This window comes from Myotis brandtii, unplaced genomic scaffold, assembly GCF_000412655.1.
Source record: "Myotis brandtii unplaced genomic scaffold, ASM41265v1 scaffold569, whole genome shotgun sequence".
NCBI classification, from domain to species: Eukaryota; Metazoa; Chordata; class Mammalia; order Chiroptera; family Vespertilionidae; genus Myotis; species Myotis brandtii.
The window spans coordinates 1,316,736-1,340,312 of NW_005370127.1; the positions used below are offsets into that span (position 1 = coordinate 1,316,736).

The 23,577-nt window shown below is 38.0% G+C and overlaps 1 protein-coding gene and 1 pseudogene across 2 annotated transcripts in view; both read right to left on the reverse strand.

Annotated features, from left to right (window-relative positions):
* Positions 1 to 23,577, reverse strand: part of VWA8 (von Willebrand factor A domain containing 8) — a 389,233-nt gene that overhangs the window by 132,309 nt on the left and 233,347 nt on the right. For both annotated transcript variants that reach the window (XM_014549735.1, XM_005878642.2), the window contains exons 30-35: positions 17,692 to 17,802; positions 16,499 to 16,563; positions 15,961 to 16,086; positions 14,519 to 14,628; positions 13,400 to 13,554; positions 9,578 to 9,773 (exon numbers count right to left, since the gene is read on the reverse strand). In XM_014549735.1, the coding sequence (XP_014405221.1) occupies positions 9,578 to 9,773; positions 13,400 to 13,554; positions 14,519 to 14,628; positions 15,961 to 16,086; positions 16,499 to 16,563; positions 17,692 to 17,802 (763 nt within the window). The remainder of the gene's footprint in view (positions 1 to 9,577; positions 9,774 to 13,399; positions 13,555 to 14,518; positions 14,629 to 15,960; positions 16,087 to 16,498; positions 16,564 to 17,691; positions 17,803 to 23,577) is intronic.
* On the reverse strand, positions 18,135 to 18,788 carry LOC106728220 (annotated as a pseudogene).

Sequence of the window (23,577 nt, forward strand, 5' to 3'; positions counted from 1 at the left end):
AGCACAAATCCTATTAAAAGTGAAATGAAGTTATCAATAGCTTGAAGCAGAACTCTTAGGATTCTTGTTTGAGAGATGAGGAAGCTGAAGCTCATAGAAGTGATATAATCATGTGGTGGTTTGCTTGAGGCCATGTACTAATAGCTGTAGAGTAATGGAGATGGCTTTCAAATGCATGCTTTTCTGGCTCAAATCTATGATCTGTCTACCACTCCCCACAGCTCCTACTTGAGCTGGCCCTACAGCAAAACAGTTTTAAAAATAGCCCCATTTTACAAAATCTGGGCTACTACTGTCTCTTAAAAAAACAGCAACTTCCCCTACACAGAACCCATACTTTTAAAGATTTCTGTCCATCTAATCTTCTTATAATTTATGATTAGAATGATACATCAAAAATGTCCACACTGAGTTTATCACATGCAGTTTACAAAAATAAGAAGCATGGTTGTTTCATTTCACATTTGCAGCTGAAGGTTTTTGAGTAGGGCCACCTGAAAAACTCAAAATCTCTTCTACATATTCAACAACCATGGCTGAGCTTCCTGTGCACCAGACATAATGCAAAGCACTGGGGACAGAGCTTAAAGAGATGAGGAACCCCCAGCATAAAGAGGAAAGTTATTTTTTGGAAAACAAAAATCACAAACACAGCCCTTAATGACTTGGAAAGAATTCCAGGGTGGGAATCACAGGCCTGAGGCCAGGTGTGAGCTGCAGAGCTAGGCAAGGAGTGGTGCCAGGGGCAGAAGGGCCAGGGGAAGGGGAGATAATGTGCAGAGACAGCAGAGGGCAAGACGGGAGAGTTACTATGGTGATCTGACCTCCCAGCTGGATTGGCTGTCCCCAGATGGCCGTTTGTACAAAATGAACATGCTTATCCTAACTAAGTCAGGCACTGCCTGCATTGGAAATGTTGCCTGGGATATAAGGTCAATCTTGGATAAAGTTTTGCATCATATATCATTTTTGACAGTTCCTGCTGCTAAGACCTCTCTGAAGTAGATTGAATTATTTATAGACCCAGGCTTTTTGCCAAAAATGACCAATTATTGAAGCAGTTGGGATGGATAGAGCTGCCTAGCTTTTTGGCTTGCCGCTAACAGGAACTATTTTCATAACTATTAGTATTAAGTTAAGCTACTGCCATTAGCACGTTTAAACTGCCCGTGAAAGCAAAGTAAGTCCATTTACTTTAAATTATCTTTTTTCTATATTTTTCTTTTCTTTCACTGTGCAAATTAATTTAGACATAAAGAGGATGAGAAAATTCAATAATGATCATGTCTATTTCAAGAAGAGAAAGAATTTTACTCTTGCTGCTAAAAAATATTTTCACTATTAGAAAAGGCAATTTGTGGCTATAAAGTATTTAAAAGATACTAAGGGTGGTGGTAGTGGTGGTGATAATTGTAAGCACTTTGAAAAATAAACAGAATTGATGTTTACTGATGTGAAAATAAATCAGCTCAAAACATATGATTACATTAAGGAAGTAAAAAACCGTGGTCAGATTTCCCTCCCAACTTGGCCAAATCTTTGTCTATCCATTTTAAATGTTCCAACACTGTTGAGAGGATGGAGGCTCAGTAAAGTTCCATTATATTTATAATCCAGGTGGATTTCAAAGACAGGTATAAACTATATTTATGGATTAGTTTACTAATGATGAAGGGAAGTCAGTACTGCAGTGTTCACGGCATTGTTCCCCTGAAGACTGGGGACAGCTTACATGCACAGTGCCAAGATTAGGAGGAGGTATAAACTGTCAGGCAAAGGTACCAAGAACATTTTCAGAGGGAAGATGAAATTACATTAAAAAATTTACTCCTAGCAATGTACTTGATGTACATTTGTTAAGTACTAGTTAACAATCTTCTATACCCTGCAATCATGCTGATACCAAATCTTTGAATTTACTAAAAGTTCAAAAAACAGCATACTACTTTCAATCAAGAGTCATTAATTTGTATTTAAAGAGCTAAGGCCTGTGACTGAAAAAAAGCTAACACTTAGCTAGAAGAAAAACAATTGGGAGAAAGCAATAAATCTCTCCCTGTCTGCATTAAACAAAAGTTGCACCATCATTAAGCCACCAGGAGAGTAGCCTTTATAGTTTCTATTGATTTCCTTAATAAAAGGCTGATAAGCATTAGTTTCTAACTGTCAGATGGTTGGATTCTATTTACTTTAAAAAACTGAATTTACATCAGAGACCTACATGAGCATAGGTTAAGGAGTCACACGATCTGAAAGAAAAAGCAATCAGTCCCTTTACTCCTCTTATCCCTCATTTCCTGCTTCCAGAGACACGGTCAACTTTTATGCTGTTTCTTTGGTATTCACCTTCCTCCTTATGGTACTTAGTTTTATGATGTTTTAGTTTTAGGGATCATTTATTGACTTCCCACCATGGAAGATGAGAGTTTAACTCTTTTTCATACACCCCTTCCCTGCCCAACCTTGTTTTTCCCACTCTCAATATCTATCCTATATAATAAAAGGTTAATATGCAAATCGACTGAATGGGAGAATTAACGGTCACTATGACGTGCACTGACCACCAGGGGGCAGACGCTCAACGCAGAAGCTGCCCCCTGGTGGTCAGTGCGCTCCCACAGGAGAAGCGCCACTCAGCCAGAAGCCGGGCTCACGGCTGGGCTGGTGAGTGCAGCAGCGGTGGCAGGAGCCTCTCCCGCCTCCGCAGCAGTGCTAAGGATGTCCGACTGACGGCTTAGGCCCGCTTGGGTTTAGGCCCGCTTGGGTCTAAGCCATCAGTCGGACATCCCTTGAGGGCTCCCAAACTACTAGAAGGCACAGGCTGGACTGAGGAACACTGCACCCCCCCCAAGTGCACAAATTTTGTGCACCAGACCTCTAGTATATATATAAAAGCCTAAACGACCAGCTGACAGGCCAGTAGCTATGACACACACTGGCCACCAGGGGGCAGACGTTCAACACAGGAGTGGAAACCACAGACATGGAAACATGTAACAGACTGATGAATCTCAGAGGGAAGAGGGGAATAGGAAGAGATTAACCAAAGATCTTATATGCATACCAGAGGCCTGGTGCATGGATTCGTGCACCAGTGGGGTCCCTCAGCCTGGTCTGCGGGGATTGGGCTGAAACTGGCTCTTGGACATCCCCCAAGGGGTCCCGGGTTGCGAGAGGGCACAGGCCAGGCCGAGGGACCCCACTGGTGCATGAATCCATGCACTGGGCCTCTAGTATTTATATGAAAATGTTGGTTAGATTAACATCCAGTGCTTATATTATTACTAGAAGCCTGATGCATGAATTCGTGCACAGGTGGGGTCCCTCGGCCTGGCCAGCAATCTGGGCCAATGGGGGCATCTCCCCCAGTCCTGATAGGAGCTGATTGGGGCCGATCGGGACCGGCCTGCCGGGGAGAGGGGCCGTGAGAGGTTGGCCATGGAAGTGCACTGACCACCAGGGGGCAGCTCCTGCATTGAGCATCTGCCCCCTGATGGTCAGTGCACATCATAGTGACTGGTTGACCAGTTGTTCGCTCATAATGGTCGCTTAGGCTTTTATATATGTAGATGATTATACTAGAGGCCCAGTGCACAAAATTCGTGCACAGGTAGGGTCCCTAGGCCTGGCCAGCAATCAGGGCTGATTGGGGCCTCTGGCTGCTGGCCAGGGCCTCCCTTCCCTGGCTGCTGGCCGGGGCCTTCCTTCATTCCGCGCTGCCCCCTGGTGGTCAGCGCATGTCATAACGAGCGATCGAACTCCCGGTCTCTCGGTTGAACTCCTGAGGGAACAATTTGCATATTAGGCTTTTATATATATAGACGATAAATGCTATTCATAGCTGAGATATGTCTTATTTTTGCTGTTATTGCTTTCTCTTTCCTGTATAACTTTTTCTTTTCATGTAGCTAATAATTATCATGTTTTGTTGTTGGTTTAGTTTTTCACTTAGCACAAATTAATCCTCAAAGTTCCTAATTGTCAAAAATCTCTAAATATGTTCAAATATATTAGATTTATCACTTTCTTGGAGGCATCTCTCCTGAAATCTTCTCATCTTTTCTAATCTGCAGTGATTGGTCCCTAGGCCTGTGCCTAGCTATCATTCTGGTATTTCCCTTTACCATTTTCCTAGGGATTTTTTTTTTTACAGTCCAATAAAATTCTTCCTATGTGCCAGACAAGATCCTAAGCACTTTTATATATATTTGGAATATTTAAGGAACACTACTTAAACAAATGAGGAGAAATAAAACTCCTACCAACCAAGAAAAAATTGCAAAAGATATAAACAGGCAATTATCAGAAGAGTAAACTATGACATACAAAAAGATATTTAAACTTACTAGAAAACAGGCAAAGGTAGTATAAAACCACAAGAAAAAAACTCCTACAAGACTAGATGAGGATGCAGAGCCCTGGGACTTCTTTTATGCTGCTGAATTAACAACTTTGGGAAACTATTTGGTAATGTTACTCAACCTAAAACCTAGCTATGTGCCCTGACCAGGAATCGATCCTGCGATCTTCCAGTGTACGGGGTGACGCTCTAACCAACTGAACCACACAGCCAGTGCATAGCCCACTATTTTTAAAAGTAAAAAATTGGAAAAAACCTAAATGCGCATCAATAAAGAAAAGATGAATAAATTGTGGTAATACAGCAGTGAAACTTAATGAAGTAGAGCTATCAGTATGGATGATGACAAAGATTCTCTTTCTAACCAAATTCTGGTTAGACTCTTCCCAACTAGACCCTAACTTTTGGACTTCCAAAAGTTTTCTCTGCGTTGTCCAATTTTAGTAAGAATAGTGCCATATAAGCTTAACCCAAATCCTCTGCCCTCGATATTTGACTGGGTTCCTGATCCTCCATCATCTACCCCGTGATGTCTGATCACTCACTCTGGCTGCCTACAGCAAGAATCCAGTTAGGCTGATTTTGTCAGATTTTTCCCTTAACTCTGATGTCTTCTTAGTAATTTTTCACTCACTGATCCCCACCAAGTTGGAGGATCTATACTAACTGATTTTAAGATAAATATAAAGTACAATGCTAGAAAGTAATTAAGAAAGTATGGTATTGGTAAAGGGATGAACACGTAGATCAATGGAATGGACCATAAATCCCCAAATAGACCCACACATATGTGGTCAGCTGATTTTCAGCATAGGTTCAAATAATTCAATGGAGAAAGGACAGTCTTTGCAGCAAATGATCCTAAAACAAATATCCCCATGCAAAACAATGAGCCTCACCCCACACTTTGTACCATATAAAAAAATTAAGTCAACATGAAGCATAAATGTAAAATATAAAAGTCCTAGAAGAAAACATAGGGGATTTTCCTTTTATCAAAATGGGAGAAAATCTGTGGAAAACATATATCTGATACTGAACTTGTATCTAGAATACTAGTACATAAAGAACACTCAAAACTCACTAAAAAGAAAGCAAATAACCCAATTCAAAAACTAGGCAAAAGATCTGAAGAGACATTTCACTAAAGAAAATACACATGAAAAGATGCTCAACATCATCAGGAACTAGGGAAAATGCAAATTAAAAATCATAATGAGATGTCACTACACACCAATTAGAATGGCAAAAACTGACAGTACCAAGTACTAGAAAAGAGGAAGAGCAACTGGAACTCTCATTCATTGCTGACAGGTATGCAAAATGGTATTGCCATTTTGGAAAACTGTTTGGCAGTTTTATCACATGACATAAAAATGCCATTCCTAGGTATTCACCCAAGTGAAGCAAAAACTTACGTTTGTTTGTTTATTTATTTATTTTACTCCTCACCCAAGGATATATATTTTTTCATTGATTTGAGAGAGAGAGAGAGAGAGAGAGAGAGAGACATTGATGTGAGAGAGAAACATAAATAGGTTGCCTCCTGTGTGTGTCCTGACCAGGGGTCAAATCTGTAACCTTTTGGTATATGGGATGACACTCCAACGAACTGAGCCACCTGGCCAGGGGAAAACTTACGTTCTTTTGAAAACCTCTACAAAATGTTCATAGCAGCCTTATTCACTATTGCCCCAAATTGGAAACTATCCAAATATCTATCAACTTGTGAATAGATAAACAACATTTTGTTCATTCACAAAATAGGCTACTTACTACTTGGCAATAAAAAGCAACAAACTACTGGTACACACAACATAAATGATTCTCAAGTACATTATATTAAGTGAAAGAGGCCAGACTCAAAAGACCACATGCTGTGTGATTCCATTTATATGACATTCTGGAAAAGGCAAATCTGTAAGTACAGAAATCAGGCCAGTGGGGGTTTGGCAGCAGGAGGAGAATTTGATGGCACAGTGTCATGGGGGAGAATTTAGGGGAGCTAGAACTGTTCTCTATCGATTGTGGTGACAGTTATGCAACTATAAGTATTCGTGAAACTCATAGCACTATAGCACTAAAAAGTGTGAACTTTCTGTATGTTAACTGGGCCTTACTAAGAGAAAAATGTATACTTGAAAAATATCACTCTGATTGTGGAGAATGGGAGAAGGAAGAAAGAGTGGAAGAGGGAACTTTGTCAGGAGGCTATTGCAATATTCCAGTGCAGTGTTTGTGATGATTTAAATGTTGGCAACAGAGTTGTACACAAGAGGGTGGATATCAGATAAGTTTGTAAGATTTATCAGAAGGACATGTAATTGATGATAGATTAGCAATGGAAAATGAGGGAGAAGTATCAGGGCTGACCCCAGGTTTTTGGGTGGATGAAGGTGCTCTAAACTCTAGTGCAGAATTTCTTGTAGTTCCTGGAATGCTCTGTCATGCCCCTGTACCTTTCACATGAGGTTCCTTCTTTCTGGAACAATTCCTTCATTTGATTTACTCCCACTCATCCTTCAAGAGTCAGATCATAATCACCAGTCTGGGTTGTAAGCTTCCCCCACTTGTGAAGATTCCTATCATAGCAATGTGCTACAACTGGCAGTTTATTCACCTGCCTCTTCTACCATAAAAAACATTTTAAGGAAATGATGATTTATGTGGAAGGAACTAATAATTCTAAATATTAACATATAACCAGGGCTTTTCAAACCCAGTAATAGATTTCTGTAATGCATTTAGAATTATATTTATAAAGTCCACGTTAATATAATAAATGTAAATACAGGACAGCCTATTACTGCCTTTGTGATGCAAATAATAATCAGTGGCTCAATGATAGCAAAATTTTCATAATTATCTATTACTAGAGGCCAGGTGCACAAAAATTTGTGCATTCGGGGGGTCCCTCAGTCTGGCCTGTGCCCTCTCGCAGTCTGGGACCCCTTGGGGGACGTCCACCTGCTGGCTGGAAGCCGTCAGCCTGGCTTGTGGCTGAGCAGAGCTCCCCCTGTGGGAGCACACTGACCACCAGGGGGCAGCTCCTGCATTGAGCGTCTGCCCCCTGGTGGTCAGTGTGTGTCATAGTGACCAGTCATTCCCAGTTGTTCTGCTGTTAGGGTCAATTTGCATATTACCCTTTTATTATATAGGATAATTAAAGCCAGTGTGCTTCAGTAAGAATAGCTCAGGACTAGGGATTGGAAGACCTTGGTGCAGACTTCGGCTCTGCAGGCCTCTGGTGGGGAGATCCTCAGCAAATTATTTTACCTCTCTGTTTCCCTGCATATAAATTAGAGATTACATTAACAATAAAGTGGGGATTTGAAGATTAAGTGAATTTATACAAAGAAAAGTGATCAGCGGAGGACCTGACATATGCTATGCAGTGTTGTGTATTGGTTTGATATGATTTCAAATCAAAGTTGTTTTAAATCCACTTGTTTTTGGCAAAGACAAAAAAAAAACACACATATTGTCTTTAGAAATACAGTTGTTTAGATATAAGAATGAAGAAAGTTGTGCCAGAATGTCATTATCTCCCCTGTTGTTATTGATAAGCACTCAGTAGCTCAGATGCTGAGATGTTCTGCTAGGGGGACTTATCAAATAAAATGTGGAGAAGCAGCTACAACAAGAGGGCATTTCACTCTAAATACCAAGAGTTTGTGAGGACCTATTCGAGACTCTCTGGTCTGGGCAAGGCAACCCTTTGCTGACCTAAATAGATCTCTGAAGATCTTTGGGGCATCAGCTCCTGTCCTCATAAAGGCAACTCATATACTAGCAGTGGCCTGAGAAGGAGACCATCTTGTGTCCAATGCCGTGCTACTGCTCCCTGGCCGCACACAATAGCAACAGGGACTTTGGTTTTGTGCTGGCGCTGGAAGTGTGCTCCAGGTTGGTTAAGCAGTCTCTCGTAGAAAAGGCACACCTTGACTAAATTTGGACTTATTTCTTTCATCTCCACCTGCCTGGAACAATAGTGTAATTAACTGATCATTGGTTTGGAGTATGTTATTTCTTTATTGGCTTATTAAAAGACATTATTCTGTATGCTACTGGGTAGTGAAATTCCTACAGTGAAACTGTGTTAAGCTTGCAAAGACAAATTCAGTCTCTGAGCATAATTTGCAGCCCCAAACAAAACATCCTATATAATAAAAGTATAATATGCAAATCGACCGGACGGCAGAACAACTGGTTGGCAGGGGGTGGGGCTGGCAAGCAAGTGGCACCAGGCCAGCCAAGGCACATGCCAGCGGGCAGAGGGAGGGGAAGGCAATGGGGTGAGGCGGTGGCAACTAGTGACATGGAGGGGAGATCAGGGGGGCGGGGCCGGCTGCTTGCTGGCCGGCGCCATCCCCTGATCGGCCTGCCCGGTCGCCTCCCGCAGAGGGAGGCCAGACTGCAGGCAGCGTGTCTAAGCCGTCAGTCAGATATCCCCTGAGGGCTCCTGGACTCTGAGAGGGCGCAGGCTGGGCTGAGGGACTCTCTCCCACCACCTGAGTGCATGAATTTTTGTTCATTGAGCCTCTAGTGTAGTTATAAATATACGTTGATTTTTGAGAGCACTAGTAAGTGAATCCATCTGCATAAGTCCGTCACCTTTCATCACAAGAGTTTAAGCCACCAATTTTCAAACCTTTTTCATCTCATGGCACACACAAACTAATTACTAAAATTTTGTGGCACACCAAGAAATATATTTTTTGCTGATCTGACAAAAAATAGGTATAATTTTGATTCATTTACACCAGACAGCTATTGTTGTGTTGGCTGCTATAATTTTTTATATGACAATCTAGGGGAAAAGATGTCAGTTCACCTGACTAAATAGTCAAGTATCTCATGTTTTAAAAATTCTTGCAGCACACCCGTGTGCTTTGGCACACCATTTGAAATCTCTGGCTTAAGAAAAAAGTCAGATCTATGTCTAATATTCTAGTGATTTTTAAAGGTCTCTTTGACAACATATTTTAAGTAAAGTTATTTTATAGATTGTAATGCAAATGAAGATGAGTTCTAACAGCAAAGACTAAAACTACACAGTGTGGGAAGTTGCGTGAAAACTTTCTGAGTACATACAGGTCTTTAAAACTACTAGACCACTCTTATAAATATACAATGGTAATGATAAATTAAATATCCCTACCAAAAGGAAACTGCCTTTAACTACCTTGCTAAAGTAGGAATTGGTAAGTTTCCTACCTTTTGGGTAGATATCTTTTAGAGGGACTTCTCCTGGGGGCAAAATCCGGACTATCTGATTAGTATCCACAAGAGTCACACAATTGCTCTGTTTTGGAGTTCCACTTTTCTTCTTCCCCCCATAGAACGCTGTATCAGTGACCCTTGATTTATGCAAAGATGATGGCCTTTTCCAAGAATAAACTTCACTGGGAGACTGAAAAACACACAAAAAGAGATGCAAGTACTGAAGTGCTATGAACCACATTCACCACAGCTTGGGTAATACAGCCCTCTATGCAGATACCAGTAGTAAACTTACATTTCACAAGTATAAGAAAATAAAATTATTCCTTAAACTTTTTGAATTTGGTACAGGAGATAGCTGCTTCACAAATAATCATAATTTTCAGACAAGTGTGATTATACAACCTATGTTTTATCTTGAAATGAATTATAACTAAAAGGATGAAATATAACAATATAGTTAGTTTAAAAATAAACACCTAACACATCCACTATCTGGCATAAGGAATAGAACATTACCAGTATTTTTTAAAATTAAAGTATAGTTGATATACAACATTGGATTAGTTTCAGGTATACAACACAAAGATTCAATGCCTATTTTACCTTACAAAGTGAACACCATGGTAAGTCTACTTATCATACGGTCCCGATAGCCCACACTGGGCTATGCTCATGCCTGGATGCCCTCCTCACCTTATTTGGCTCCCAAATCAAGTTGCCCCTTCAAGGGGACACAGCATCTTCATCCTGCCTGGACTGACTGCCATCACTAGTGGTTCCCCCTCCCCCATCACAGATGTCCTTTTCACTTGCTCAGGCTCTGACCTCTGACACCTCACACTGGGACACTGTTTACCCATTTTTTTTTATTTTGGATTATTGGTTTTCTTACTCTTGAGTTTTGATAAATCTTTATATATTCCTAATACAAGTCCTTTGTTGGAAATGTGATTTGCCAATATTTGCTCCTGGTCTGTTGATTGTCTTTTCCTCTCTTAACAGTGTCTTTTACAGAGCTTAAGTTTTTAGCATTGATGAAATTTATCAATTTTTTAATAGATCACATATGAGATGTTTAATAAAAGTGGTGACAGTGGGTATACTTGTCTTATTGATATTGAAAGAATTGCTTTTAATGTTTCACTATTGAGGATGATATTTGCTGTAGGTTTTTGCAGATATTTGGTATTAGTTTAGAAAGTTTTAATAAGTTTATAATAATTTAGGTGCCTCTGATAATGCTATAAAAAGTTAATAAAAGGCAACATACCCCTTTGTTGACAGTTTTATGAAGAATCAAAAGAAATTCACATAGAAGTGGAAAGGGACTGTCTTATAGTAGAAAGTCTATGATTTCCGGTCAATCACACCTGAGCTCAAATCCCAGCTGACTTACTCATAATCGCTGTATCCTAGGGCAGTGGTCGGCAAATTCATTAATCAACAGAGCCAAATATCAACAGTACAACGATTGAAATTCCTTTTGAGAGCCAAATTTTTTAAACTTAAACTATATAGGTAGGTACATTGTTATTAACTTAATTAGGGTCCAGTGTCTGCCCTCTGGCTTAGGAAGACCCACACTCAAGGGGCCAAAGAGCCGCATGTGGCTCGGGAGCCACAGTTTGCCGACCACGGGCCTAGGGGATACATCCTCTCTGTTTCTGTTTCTTCATCTATAAAATCTTGTAGAAGTGCCTGACTATTGCATTAAGGCCTAAAACATATGACTGGTATAAAATGCTAAAAGGCTGCATAATCGATGAATCCTTCATTAAACAAAAATTCATTGAACATCTATGTGATGGGTACCATATTAAATGTGGAGAATACAGCTTTTATATATATTTATTTTGTTAATCCTTACCCAAGGATGTTTTTTCCATTGATTTTTCGAGAGAGGGAAAGGAGGAAGGGAGGGAGGAGGGTGAGAGTGAGAGAGAGAGAGAAAGAGAGAGAGAGACTTCAATGTGAGAGAGTCACATCAGCTGGTTGCCTCCCTCATGTACCCCAACCAGGATGAAACCTGCAACCCAGGGAACCTGCCCTTGATTGGGAATGGAACCTGTGACCCTTTGGTCCAAGGGCCAATACTCTAAACACTGAACACACCTGCCAGGACAAGGATAGAGCTTTTAATTTAACAAGGTCACTAGTTCTACAGGCTATAAGGAATTTCTACAGGGCTAATAAAAACAGTGCCTTATATTCAACTTGTACTTTCTAACCTTTTTATAGTAACACTAGAGGCCCAGTGCATGAAATTGGCCTGTGCCCTCTTGTAGTCTGGGAGCCCTCGGGGGACGTTTGACTGGTAGGAAGTAGGCTTAAGCCGGCAGTCGGACATCCTTAGTGCTGCTGCACTCACCAGCCGTGAGTGGCTGAGTGGCGTTCCCGCTGTGGGAGTGCACTGATCACCAGGGGGCAGCTCCTGTGTTGAGTGTCAGTGCGTGTCATAGTGACCAGTTGTTCCGCCGTTCGGTCGATTTGCATATAGCCTTTTATTATATAGGATTATATTTCTATACTAATTTCTTTAATCAGAATATGAATTTGTAAATAGTTATACCTTCAGAAAAATAGCTCCAGTATTTTCTATACTGATAGCAGCAAGCATTGTAGAAAGCATATTAAACATCTCTTTCATTCAATCAAAGCTGCTCTAGATATTGTATTTCAACATGTTTTATTTTCAGTTACATAATATTATAGCAAATGCTTTTTACTTGATAATTAGGAAGACATATGGCAAAGTTCTAAGCCACATATTATCTATAGGGTTTTGAATTTCAAAAGTCTTTTACCCTGAAGTACTCTTCATTCATTAATTACATTAAAATTTTGAGGTATGCGAGATTGGTATACTATCAAGCAGAACTGACATTTTTATCTTTAAATAATTCTATCATCCCACCTCAAAGCTACAAAGGAAATTATAAAAATTAAATGTTTAATCAGAACACATGGAGCTACATCTCGGGTTATTAAATGGCAACTTGTTTCATTTATCCAAGTTACCATCAGGGAAAGATGGTGCCTAGTTTCACCTAGAACCAATTACAAACAGCCTCTTCTGTACAGATAATAATAAATAACAGCAGAAGGGTCCATCCAAAAGCAAATTAAGTTGATACCATCAGCATTCATAGTATAATCTGGATGCTGCAATGATACGATAAATCAGAGCAAACTCAATGAAAAGTGAATTGATGTTCATCAGTGTTGAAAATTTTAATCTACAGTAATGAGATCCTGACATATTTCACTTAAAAAATGTCTAGAAGACATGTTTTATTAGTCTCAAATTGTTCCTCTTGGCAGATTACATGAGCACACATTAGGACAACATGATCTAAAATCACTCTCAGTGGGTTAAGCATTTACATGCATCACACTTTAAATTCTAATTTAAAAAAGGCAATGAAATCCTAGACAGTTTGGCTCAGTGGCCAGAGCATCGGCCTGGGGACTGAAGGGTCCGGGTTTGATTCTGGTCAAGGACACATGCCTAGGTTGCAGGCACGATACCCAGTAGGGGGCATGCAGGAGGCAGCCGATCAATGATTCTCTCTCATTGATGCTTCTATCTCTCTCTCCCTTCCTCTCTGAAATCAATAAAAATATATTTTTAAAAAAGGCAATGAAACCATTTATGTAAAACATTTTTCAATAATTGATTTGGAAAACAGAATGTTGATCTGAAATGTTTATCAGAAAATCATTTCATTTTTAATTACCTCCTCAAATAGGCTTTATATTATAGGCCAAATTAAGAAGAAATATTTATTCAATAAGTTAAATAACTGATCTTACCATGAGATCTGGGAAACCAACAACGACTGTAGCATAACTGTTCTCATCTGAGAGAAATCGGTTAGGAGAGGCAATCTTTTGTCCCACAGCTGAACTCAGATTCTCAGATGATAGCTGCTCACTTGAAATTCTATGAGGTATGCTGAAATCTGTTTCTGAATAGTGTCAGAGAAACATTAGATACCAAATGCCCATAAAATGCTCCATGAAATTAATTTTTACAAGATTTCATTCTCACCAACTTAAACAGAAAAGCACAAGTTAAAAAGGAGGAAACACTTTGAATTACATTCATGGCTCTTCATCTGAGAAAACTCAGTTTTTTTACTATCAAGGCATCTTCTCAAAGTAATTTCAAGTACTTATGGCATTCAAATTTTTATTAGCAATTAATATTATCATTAGTAGAGCCCTGCAGAAAAGACATGAAATTGACCCAATCCATGTTGGTAATGGTATGTTTTAGAGTTTTTTCATAAGTACTATTTACTTCCCCAAAACTGTGATGAATTAAGTTGAAAGCCTGATGGTCTAAGTCAGTGGTTCTCAACCTGTGGGTCGAAACCCCTTTGGGGGTCAAACGACCCTTTCACAGGGGTTGCCTAAGACCATCAGAAAACACATATATAATTACATATTGTTTTTGTGATTAATCACTATGCTTTAATTATGTTCAATTTGTAACAATGAAAATACATCCTGCATATCAGATATTTACATTACGATTCATAAAAGTAGCAAAATTACAGTTTTGAAGTAGCAACGAAAATAATTTTATGGTTGGGGGTCACCACAACATGAGGAACTGTATTAAAGGGTCGCAGCATTAGGAAGGTTGAGAAACACTGGTCTAAGTGAAAAGGAAAAATGCTATCCTAAAATAGACTTGGAACCTAAATGTATATAAAAATTCTGAAATGTCAGTTAAAAAAACTCAAAGACAGAACTTAAAAGATGGTGGATTCTTATTAACTATTACTAGTGTAGTGTAGTGACTAAGTTTGTTCTTGGTATAAATTTAACGTATGCTGATATTATTGCTGTTAAATGGTTCTAGAGGACAGTGTGTATATGAGCACACACCCATACAGCCATAAATACAAAGAGCACAGTGCTTACCTGGTGTAACTCCAAACCCTGTGCTGGGCGGCTCCTCCTTCAATACATACAACTGGCAAACCCCACTATCCTCAGATTCGATGTGTGCAGGTTTAGTTAAAAGGTATTTCCTGTAAACAAACAAAACATCTAAGTGAAAAGTTTTTATTTTTCTAGTAATCGTGCAGCCAGACTAGAAAAATCAAGTTTTTCTTCCCAAAGCCTCTTTTTTATATTTTTAGCATAATTTGCAATTCCCAGAGTTTCATTGTGATTGTCAACACCATGTAGAAGAAGCAGTGATAATCACAATGCAGTAACAAATGTGAACTAAAAATCTAGCACTTCGTGTAAGAGGAAGGGCTGTACAAGAAAAAAAAGAAAAGAAAAAACAACTGCAACGATACGCACTCTTATTATCATGGAGCCTGCTGTTGATACAACTGTTTGATCAGCTAGGAAGTGGGAGCCTGACCTCTGATTTGTGACCAGCTAAGGGACAGAAGCCTTCACTTCTGTAATCTCCTTGATCTCCTTATTTTTAAGATTTCTGAGATGGTGCTGTAGAAATAGCCAGAAATCTTTTGAGCAGACTACCTAAGCTTGCCAGCAGGGCTGCAGAGAAAGGCTGCCTTTAGCTAGTGGATAAATGCATGAAGGAGGGCACTCAATATTTACCGTGCACCCTCTTTTTTTTAAAAAAATATATTTTATTGATTTTTTACAGGGAGGAAGGGAGAGGGATAGAGAGTTAGAAACATCGATGCGAGAGAAACATCGATCAGCTGCCTCCTGCACACCCCCCACTGGGGATGTGCCCGCAACCAAGGTACATGCCCTTGACCAGAATTGAACCCGGGACCCTTCAGTCCGCAGGCCGATGCTCTATCCACTGAGCCAAACCAGTTAGGGCCCGTGCACCCTCTTTATGCCAAGAGCACACAATGTCCCTTTCATCAAGAAGTGTGCAGTGCAATGGGGGAAGCAACATAAACACAAACATAACCAAATAAGAGCACACATGATCAAATGAAGAAGAAACTTCTAAGAGGTGATTCTGTGAAATCACAAAAAAGCAACAGCTCTATGATTGAGACTGTGGTCCTTTGAAGACAGGATAAACTGAAGATCTATTTTGAAGAATCTCTAGTTTGGCAAGAACACAGTGAGTTCTCAATGTGCTAACAGGAAAAAGCCCAAAGAAATATGGATCATACATAAAAGTTATTATGTTTTTACTGTTAATTTCAATGTGATCTTCTAAAACACTTTTGTAATTACTCTGTAAAGTGACCTTTAATTTACTGTAATTTTCTCTCCTCACTTCTTTTAACTTTTACCCACAGAGGTGCTGCCTAATTCAGAAACTGTTAAAAGACACAGAAAGACAGAACAGTAAGGATGTTGGATAATCGGTAAGTAAGGAGGAGCGGTAGCATGAGATACTATGTAGGTCCACCCACTGATTGGTTTTGCTCTCCACCAGAAGCCATTTGTCCTCCGCTACAAGAAAAACTGTCTTGAGGTCGATGGGAAGTGAGATGGTATGAGTTCGCCCTTCTAGCACATCCAGCACAGTCAAGTTGCTCCTGAAAAAGGAGAAGAAAACTGTATCTGAAAAGAGATGCTCAGGATAACGGTTGCGTAATCATGGCAAAATCATTTCAACCTTAAAAAGATTATTTTGAAGACTAAGTAATAACATAGAAAAGAGTTAACTAAGCAAACAGTTATACAAAATTATGAACTACGCAAGGGTATGCATCAGAAGAAATCATGGAAAGTGCCAGCTGCCATGCTAGTGGTGGTTGAATAAAGGAGTTATGAGCACTGTCTCTTCTTATGTCTATTGTTCAATGTTCTACAATGTGGGATGAGTTTCTTTTATAATAAAACATTTATAATTTGGATACATTAGTTTTATAATAAACAAATATATTTAAAAGAGGAAGTATAGGGGGCAAAATAAGGACCAGTTTATATCTACAACCAAGAGCTCACCCTTTTTCCTTGTAGAATACTAGCCAGTTTTTGTGCGAAAATTCTTTACACATTTTATACGTTTCCTAAAGACAAAACAAAACAAAATATTCACATTAAATATGTCAGATGCAGTCTTGTCTCTTCAGCTGCTTTGCCTTAAATAAAATTTTTCAACATGTAAAAAGTAATTTTCAGAAAAGCTACCTCTTTATCTAGGCCAGTGATGGCGAACCTATGACACACGTGTCAGAGGTGACACGCGAACTCATTTTTTTGGTTGATTTTTCTTTGTTAAATGGCATTTAAATATATAAAATAAATATCAAAAATATAAATCTTTGTTTTACTATGGTTGCAAATATCAAAAAATTTCTATATGTGACATGGCACCAGAGTTAAGTTAGGGTTTTTCAAAATGCTGACATGCCGAGCTCAAAAGGTTCGCCATCACTGATCTAGGCCAAGACTTATGGTAACATGGGCTAAAATATATGTCAAAATTTACTGGGAACTATGCACTAAAACATCTTTGGAATTGTTAAAAGATAACACCCAATACTGGTTAGAAATAAACGTGCTATTGGATGATTAACAGTGGAATTTAACATAAATAAATAGAAAATGCTTTTCTTCTTAGATTTGGAGACCTTCATGACATTTAAAAAAATCTCTTTTCATGGACTTTTAAGACCTAAGTATGCTATCCTGCAGAGCAGAGGATAAGCCTTATTATATATCCACGATGTTTTCCTAAATGGCATAATAAATTCTTTGGGTTGGCCTAAAATGTTTATTTACTAGTTTAATTTTTTTTATCTAGTAGGTGTAATTAGGTGTTGTACTCATGGGTTTATCATATAAATCCAAAACATAAATGCATATCTGGAAAACAAGTTAAAGTGGTGCATGATTAGGAATTTGTTATAAATACCATACTCAAATAGCTTATAATGTTTTATTATTATTAATTCAGTCCTGATAAGCTTTCATGTGCGTACAATGGATACCAAAAGAAGCCAATGTTATGTAATGATATGTGTATCTATGTCTGTTTGTATTGTGTTAAAATCTACAAGTGCATAGTAAGGGAATTCTCTTGTGCATTATAATAAACAAAAGGCAATGAAAGGGATGGGCAGGCATTCATGTTTATGGTTAAAAAGCTATAGAAAATCCTTGACAATTTGCTGGACAAGTTGGGTATTCCTTACAGCTTCTTCCTTGTTCCACCAGGAAGGTCTCTTAGATGTAACTTCTTCTGAAGGGAGGATGAGACGCCGAACGGCTCGGCCAATGGTATCCAACAATAGGATGGTATTACTCTGGGAGTAAAGAGAACAGTGAAAAGTTCAAGATTTGTTCCTTTTTGCAGAAGCAGAAGGTTCTTGGCAACCTGGGAGTAAAGGTTATAATGATAATCCAAATAGAAGATGGAAATATTGAAACACTAAAGATGAAGATACCCAGGGATTTCTTTAACATAGAATTTAAACTATTTGATGGTTTAATGAAGAAGTTTCTAATTATATGATGTAGAAGGTATTCTTTTTGAAGATTTTATCTTAAAAACCACCTCCTTCTTAACATAGGCTAGTTTTATTACATAGTAATGATAAAATTAATACTTTTTAAAAGTCCATTTACTTTTTTTTTTTTTTAACTTTTTTTAGATATAGTTTATGCTGAATTTACTCCCGGGCCATAAGTTTTTGTTTCTTCAGTTTTTTTTCCTTCTGTGCAACCTCCTCTTCTGGTTTAGAAACAATCTGCTCTTTTCAGTAAGAGTCCTTTCACTGTAGCAGGGAGAACTCATGTATGGGGTAATCCACCCCTGGGCTCTGTAGGTTCTATGCTGCATCTTGGGAGCTTTGTTCACCTGGATGTGCTCAATGACCAGAGAACCTACATCTAAAGCTTAAGTTCAGCAGTGCTCTCTGCATTTTTAAGCACGTGCAGCAAAAATTCAGCACTCTTTTTGGGCCACTGACCCTGTGTCCAGCCTCACTGTTTCGCCTGGGCACGTTTACCAACTCCACCATTGTAATGACGGAATGGCACACATTGCTTCTGTAAAGTGACATCCTTCAGATACTTGGTGGCTTTTCGAATATGCATACCCTTGATGGCCTAGGCAGTTTCATGAGTGTCCTTAAAGTGAACACGAAGATTTGAGCCTCTTGATTTGCATGATTTCATGGGGTTTTCTGGGTCTAGTGAGTAGCGAACCATTTTCAGAGATCACTTATGGCCGCTTTGGGGAAGAGGAACCAAGTCCATGTACTTTTATCAAAATGACACTTAAAGAATGTTCTGTTGAAACTCTTTTACACTGTACACAATCATATTAAAATTAAATAATTAAAAATAATAATTAAATTAATTCTTTTCAAATCTAGTGCAATTCAGAAAATATGTACATGATATATAAAGATGGGTTAGCAAGAAAATATCAAGAACTACAAGAACCTAGCTAGTAATGAGTGTTTCCTCATCTTGAGATTCACTAAGCTTACAAAATTTTCATAGTTGGTATTGTAATAATGTACAAACAAGAGATTACTCCAGCATTATTAATCAGTTATGTAAATGAAGTAATAATCTCTCAGTATTTAGAAGAGGTTTTTCAAGAAAAAAAATTTTTAACTAAACTTTAAGCATTTAAAAGAAATGAACTGAGTCCAGCCAGTGTGGCTCAGTGGTTGAGCATTGAACTATGAACCAGGAGGTCACAGTTTGATTCCTGGTCATGATACATGCCCAGGTTGAGGGCATGATCCCAAGTAGGGGGTGTGCAGGAGGCAGCTGATCAATGATTCCATCTCTCTCTCCGTCTCCCTTCCTCTTTCTGAAAAATCAATAAAAAACATATTTTTAAAAAGCACACATGAAATAAGAACTTAAAATTGAGAAAGCCAGGAAATATTAAATATTTTAAAGGGATGAAAAGTTGGCTTTTCTAGTTAAAATTTGAAGACCATTAACAGGTTTGCAAAAAGGCATCAGCAAATTGTCAGGCCTCATTGTTACGTTATACAATTATCTTTTCTTTCTTCCTTTTTTTTTTTTTAAATTGGGACTCCTCCATTATCCTAATTCTTATGAATTTTCATTTTAAGAAGTTCCTTTGGGGAAAATTAAGTCACAAAGCACCCAAATAATTAATATACTCTGCAAAATTAGGAAACAGAATATGAAATGTTTGTTTATTTCTCCCATAATATCTATTGAACCGTTGATATTTAAAACACAAAGGAGATTACAATGGTAAATTAACTATGGCTCTTGTCATCTATTATATAATTCAGTCAGAGATAAATTTTTAAAATGTAAAAGGATTAATGACTCATCTGCAAATCTGGAACCACATAGTGTGATTTCAAATTTATTTTACTAGCTAGTTTTATTGAAGTGTTCAAGAATTAAATTAGTATGCATATTACATAGTTTCCTTCTCTGTCTATACTCAATCGTGGCAGTAGTAAAAATTCAACTAAGCATTTTGACAAAGCTTAAGTTTTTCCACAAGCATCACCCTTAGAATCCATTATTCTAAATAAAAAGTAATTCTCCATTAAGAATGTATGTTAAAAAATATTCTTTTTAAAAATAACATTTCATATAAGAAGTATTATTTCTGGCATTAGAAAGTTTGAAAAAGACAGTGATGCCTGAGTTTTCCTTAAGAAAACATGTTAACAAGTTAAAAGTTTACAGTTTCTATTCTAGATTAAATTTTTTTTGAATAACTGTTTTTTAAAGGAGAAACTCTTAAAAAAACAAAGGAGAAACTCTTTTGTGTATGAAAAATATATACAACATTAACATGAATTCTTAGTGCTGAAGCAATCTGGGGGTAACATTAACTTTTCTAAGCAAAAAAAAAAGAGTCCTAAAAATAATGTCTGATTCCAAAATATGATTACACAGAAGAATAATCAGATGATTAAACAGATATGATTAAGCAGAAAAATAAGTTACTACAGTTTTGCATTTTTCTTCCTTTTTAGGGTCTAATACTTATATACTCATAACCTGGTCCAAGTGAACTGAAAAACTGTATCTTTCTAAGTGACAGAAAACATGTATTTCCAGCCGCTGCTGTATTTAGAATTAGTTTTTAGAAGCAATTGGCAACGTGAAGAAGTTCTGTTGTTCCATCCTTTTAGAAGTTAATGGTTTCCTTCTGTAAATGACTAATGATATATTCTGTCTGAGTTTAAAAATAGAATTTTGCGTCACACACAAGTACATGTAACTGTGGCTTTGGCGCTCCTTTAAGGGGGCAGGGAGGAGAAGCAAATGAGCAATTTTATTATGTTTGTATTTGACTGGGAGAAAAGTAACCTCTGGATGACCTCAATGTCCCAAAGTCTGAAATTCTAAACTTTGTACAGATGTAATAAGTAATCTCATGGGGAGGGGGTGGGGCACTTTATTTTTAGGCATGGAGAAGTTTCCCTTTCCTTACTTAAGATTTTATTTTAGCAAGGTCTTTTGAACAACTTCTTAAGCTAACCAGGGAAATGCACGCAGAGCAAAGATTTATTTTTAAAAGACAAAGGATAGATGAATTAATGGAAGCACTTCTCTACACTATTTTAGCTCTGTTTTCATTTATAGCAGGATGAAGAAGGAATTAAAGGCAGTGCACTCATTTTTTTATTCCATTAGAACTATTTACCATTTGTTAACTTTACAGCTGCATGCTGTTTATTTGGAATTAAAGAGGTCTTACATCCTAACAGGGCCATAATATAAAATAGACAGCTAAGATATTCTCTCTGGAAAAAGAAGAGGCAGTTCAGATGATAGGTAGAATGGAAGTTTCCAGATAAGCTGAGCAATGACTGCTCAGAGTACTGTGGTAGCTTTCTGGACAACTGTTAACACCATAGTCAAAAGGGTAAGTCAGATAACATGCTAGAATGGCAAAAGGCCATGTCCTGGCTATGGAAGTTAAGCATATTTTTCTTTTTAAGTTAAATTTATTGGGGTGACATTGGTTAATAAAAGTATACAGGTATCAAGTATAGAATTCTACAGTAAGTCATCTGCTGGGGATGTGCCCACAACCAAGGTACATGCCCTCAATTCTACAGTAAGTCATCTGTATATTGTATTATGTGTTTAGCACCCAAGACAAGTCTCCTTCCATCGCCATTTATCCCCCTTTTATGCTCTTTTACTTTCCCTCACCCTCCACCCGCTTCCTTCTGCCCATTTCCTAATTGGATTGTTTGGTTTTTTGGTGCTGAGTTTTGTAAGATCCTTATAAATTTTGGATGCTAAGCCTTTATCAGATGTATTGGCAAATATATTCTCTTATTCAGTGGGGAAAAACAAATTTTTTTCTTGATGAAAGTTGTTGTAAGTGAATAGAGTATTAACCAGCAATGTTACCAAATAATTGAATCTTTTGAGAAAATAAAATACTTGGTGAGAAGTTAAAAAACTTTTAAAGAATTGGTGTATGTAAATTTGACAGCTGAAAATTTGGCAGGACTGTTTGAATAAATAATTCATAATTAGATTCCTGTCCAAATTTAATTGGCTTACAGAATTAAAAATCACCAATCATAAAGACAGATTCTTCTGGCTATTCTTTTCAATTCAATGGCACTGATGCTCTGTTGGAAATCTATAAAGTAACATCCTTATTCCAATATGCTAGAAACATAATTTTATAAGCAATATCTGGATATTCATACCTCTGCTTCTAGGAAAAAATGAAAAGAAAAATTTGAAAAACAGAAAAAATTTATTAACTCAGAATCATAAATTAAGGCAAGGCCTAAAGTTAAAGTTTACTTATTTACTCAGTTAATGACTAACATGTTATTTATGCAACATTTTTCTCTTAATTAGACACAATCCAAAAGTACTATTTCTTGGTAACACTTTACTTTCATAGTGACCTGAAATACTCGTAAGCAACAGCACTGCATTTCTTTACTATTTTCCTATTATGAATACTCTAAAATCTCTCAGACTATTCTTTCCCCAAGTATCTGAAGTGAGAGAGTGGGTAAAGTTTGACTCTGCTGGGGTCCATCCAATGTGGTTTGAATATCAGGTCCCATGTAGTTGAGCAAGGTGTTAAAATTCCCCAAGCCTTAGTGTCCTTACACGTATATAATACTAACTGCTACCTCACTGGGCAGCTAGAAGAATAACATGGGATAGTGTATGCAATCTTTTATTTCACACATTGTTGGCATTTAACAATTGATCCCTTTCCTTGAGACACTCATCACTTCCCATCGAGGGTACCACCCTTCCTGGTTTATTCACCTACTTCACTGGCTACTCATTTTCAATCCCGTTGGTGGATTCCTCCTCATATCCCTGATTTCTTAATGTTTTATTGTTGCAGGGCTTAGTGCTCAAACTTCTTTTCTCTACCCACATTCACCCCCTGATGACCTTTTTCATTCCAATGCTTTATATGCCAATGACTATCAAACTTATATTTCCTGTTTTGACCTCTCCATTGAACTCCAGATTAATCTATGTGGATCCCTAACAGACATCTAAAATTTAATCAAACACTTAATTTTCTTTCCAAAACTGATCCCTTCCTCATCTCAGTTGATGGCGACTCTATCCTTTCATTTGCTTAGGCCCTAAAACTTGAAGTTGTCCTTAATTCTACTCTTTCTCATCCAATACATCTGATTTATTAGGAAATCCTGTTGGTCTTACCTTCAAAAGATATCCAGAATCCATCATTACTTACAACCTCCATACTCCTCCAAACAGCCCTTATCTCTTTTCTGAATCATGGCAAAAATCTCTTAACTGGTCTCCTTCATTCTGCCATAGAACCTATAGACTATTCACCATAGAGAAGTCAGAGAAATCCTCTAAAAATGTCAGAGCACGCCATTCCTCTGCTTGAAACCCTCTAACACCTTCCCCTTCCACTCAAAGTTAGGCCCCAGAACATTAAAATGGCCTACAATGCTCTATGTAATCTGCTTCCTAACCCCCTCTACCATGCCCCTGCCACAACCTATTATGTGACCTCTTTGACCTCACCTCCTTATACTTTTTTCCCTCATCCAATCATCCTCACTACACTTTTTAAAAATTATATT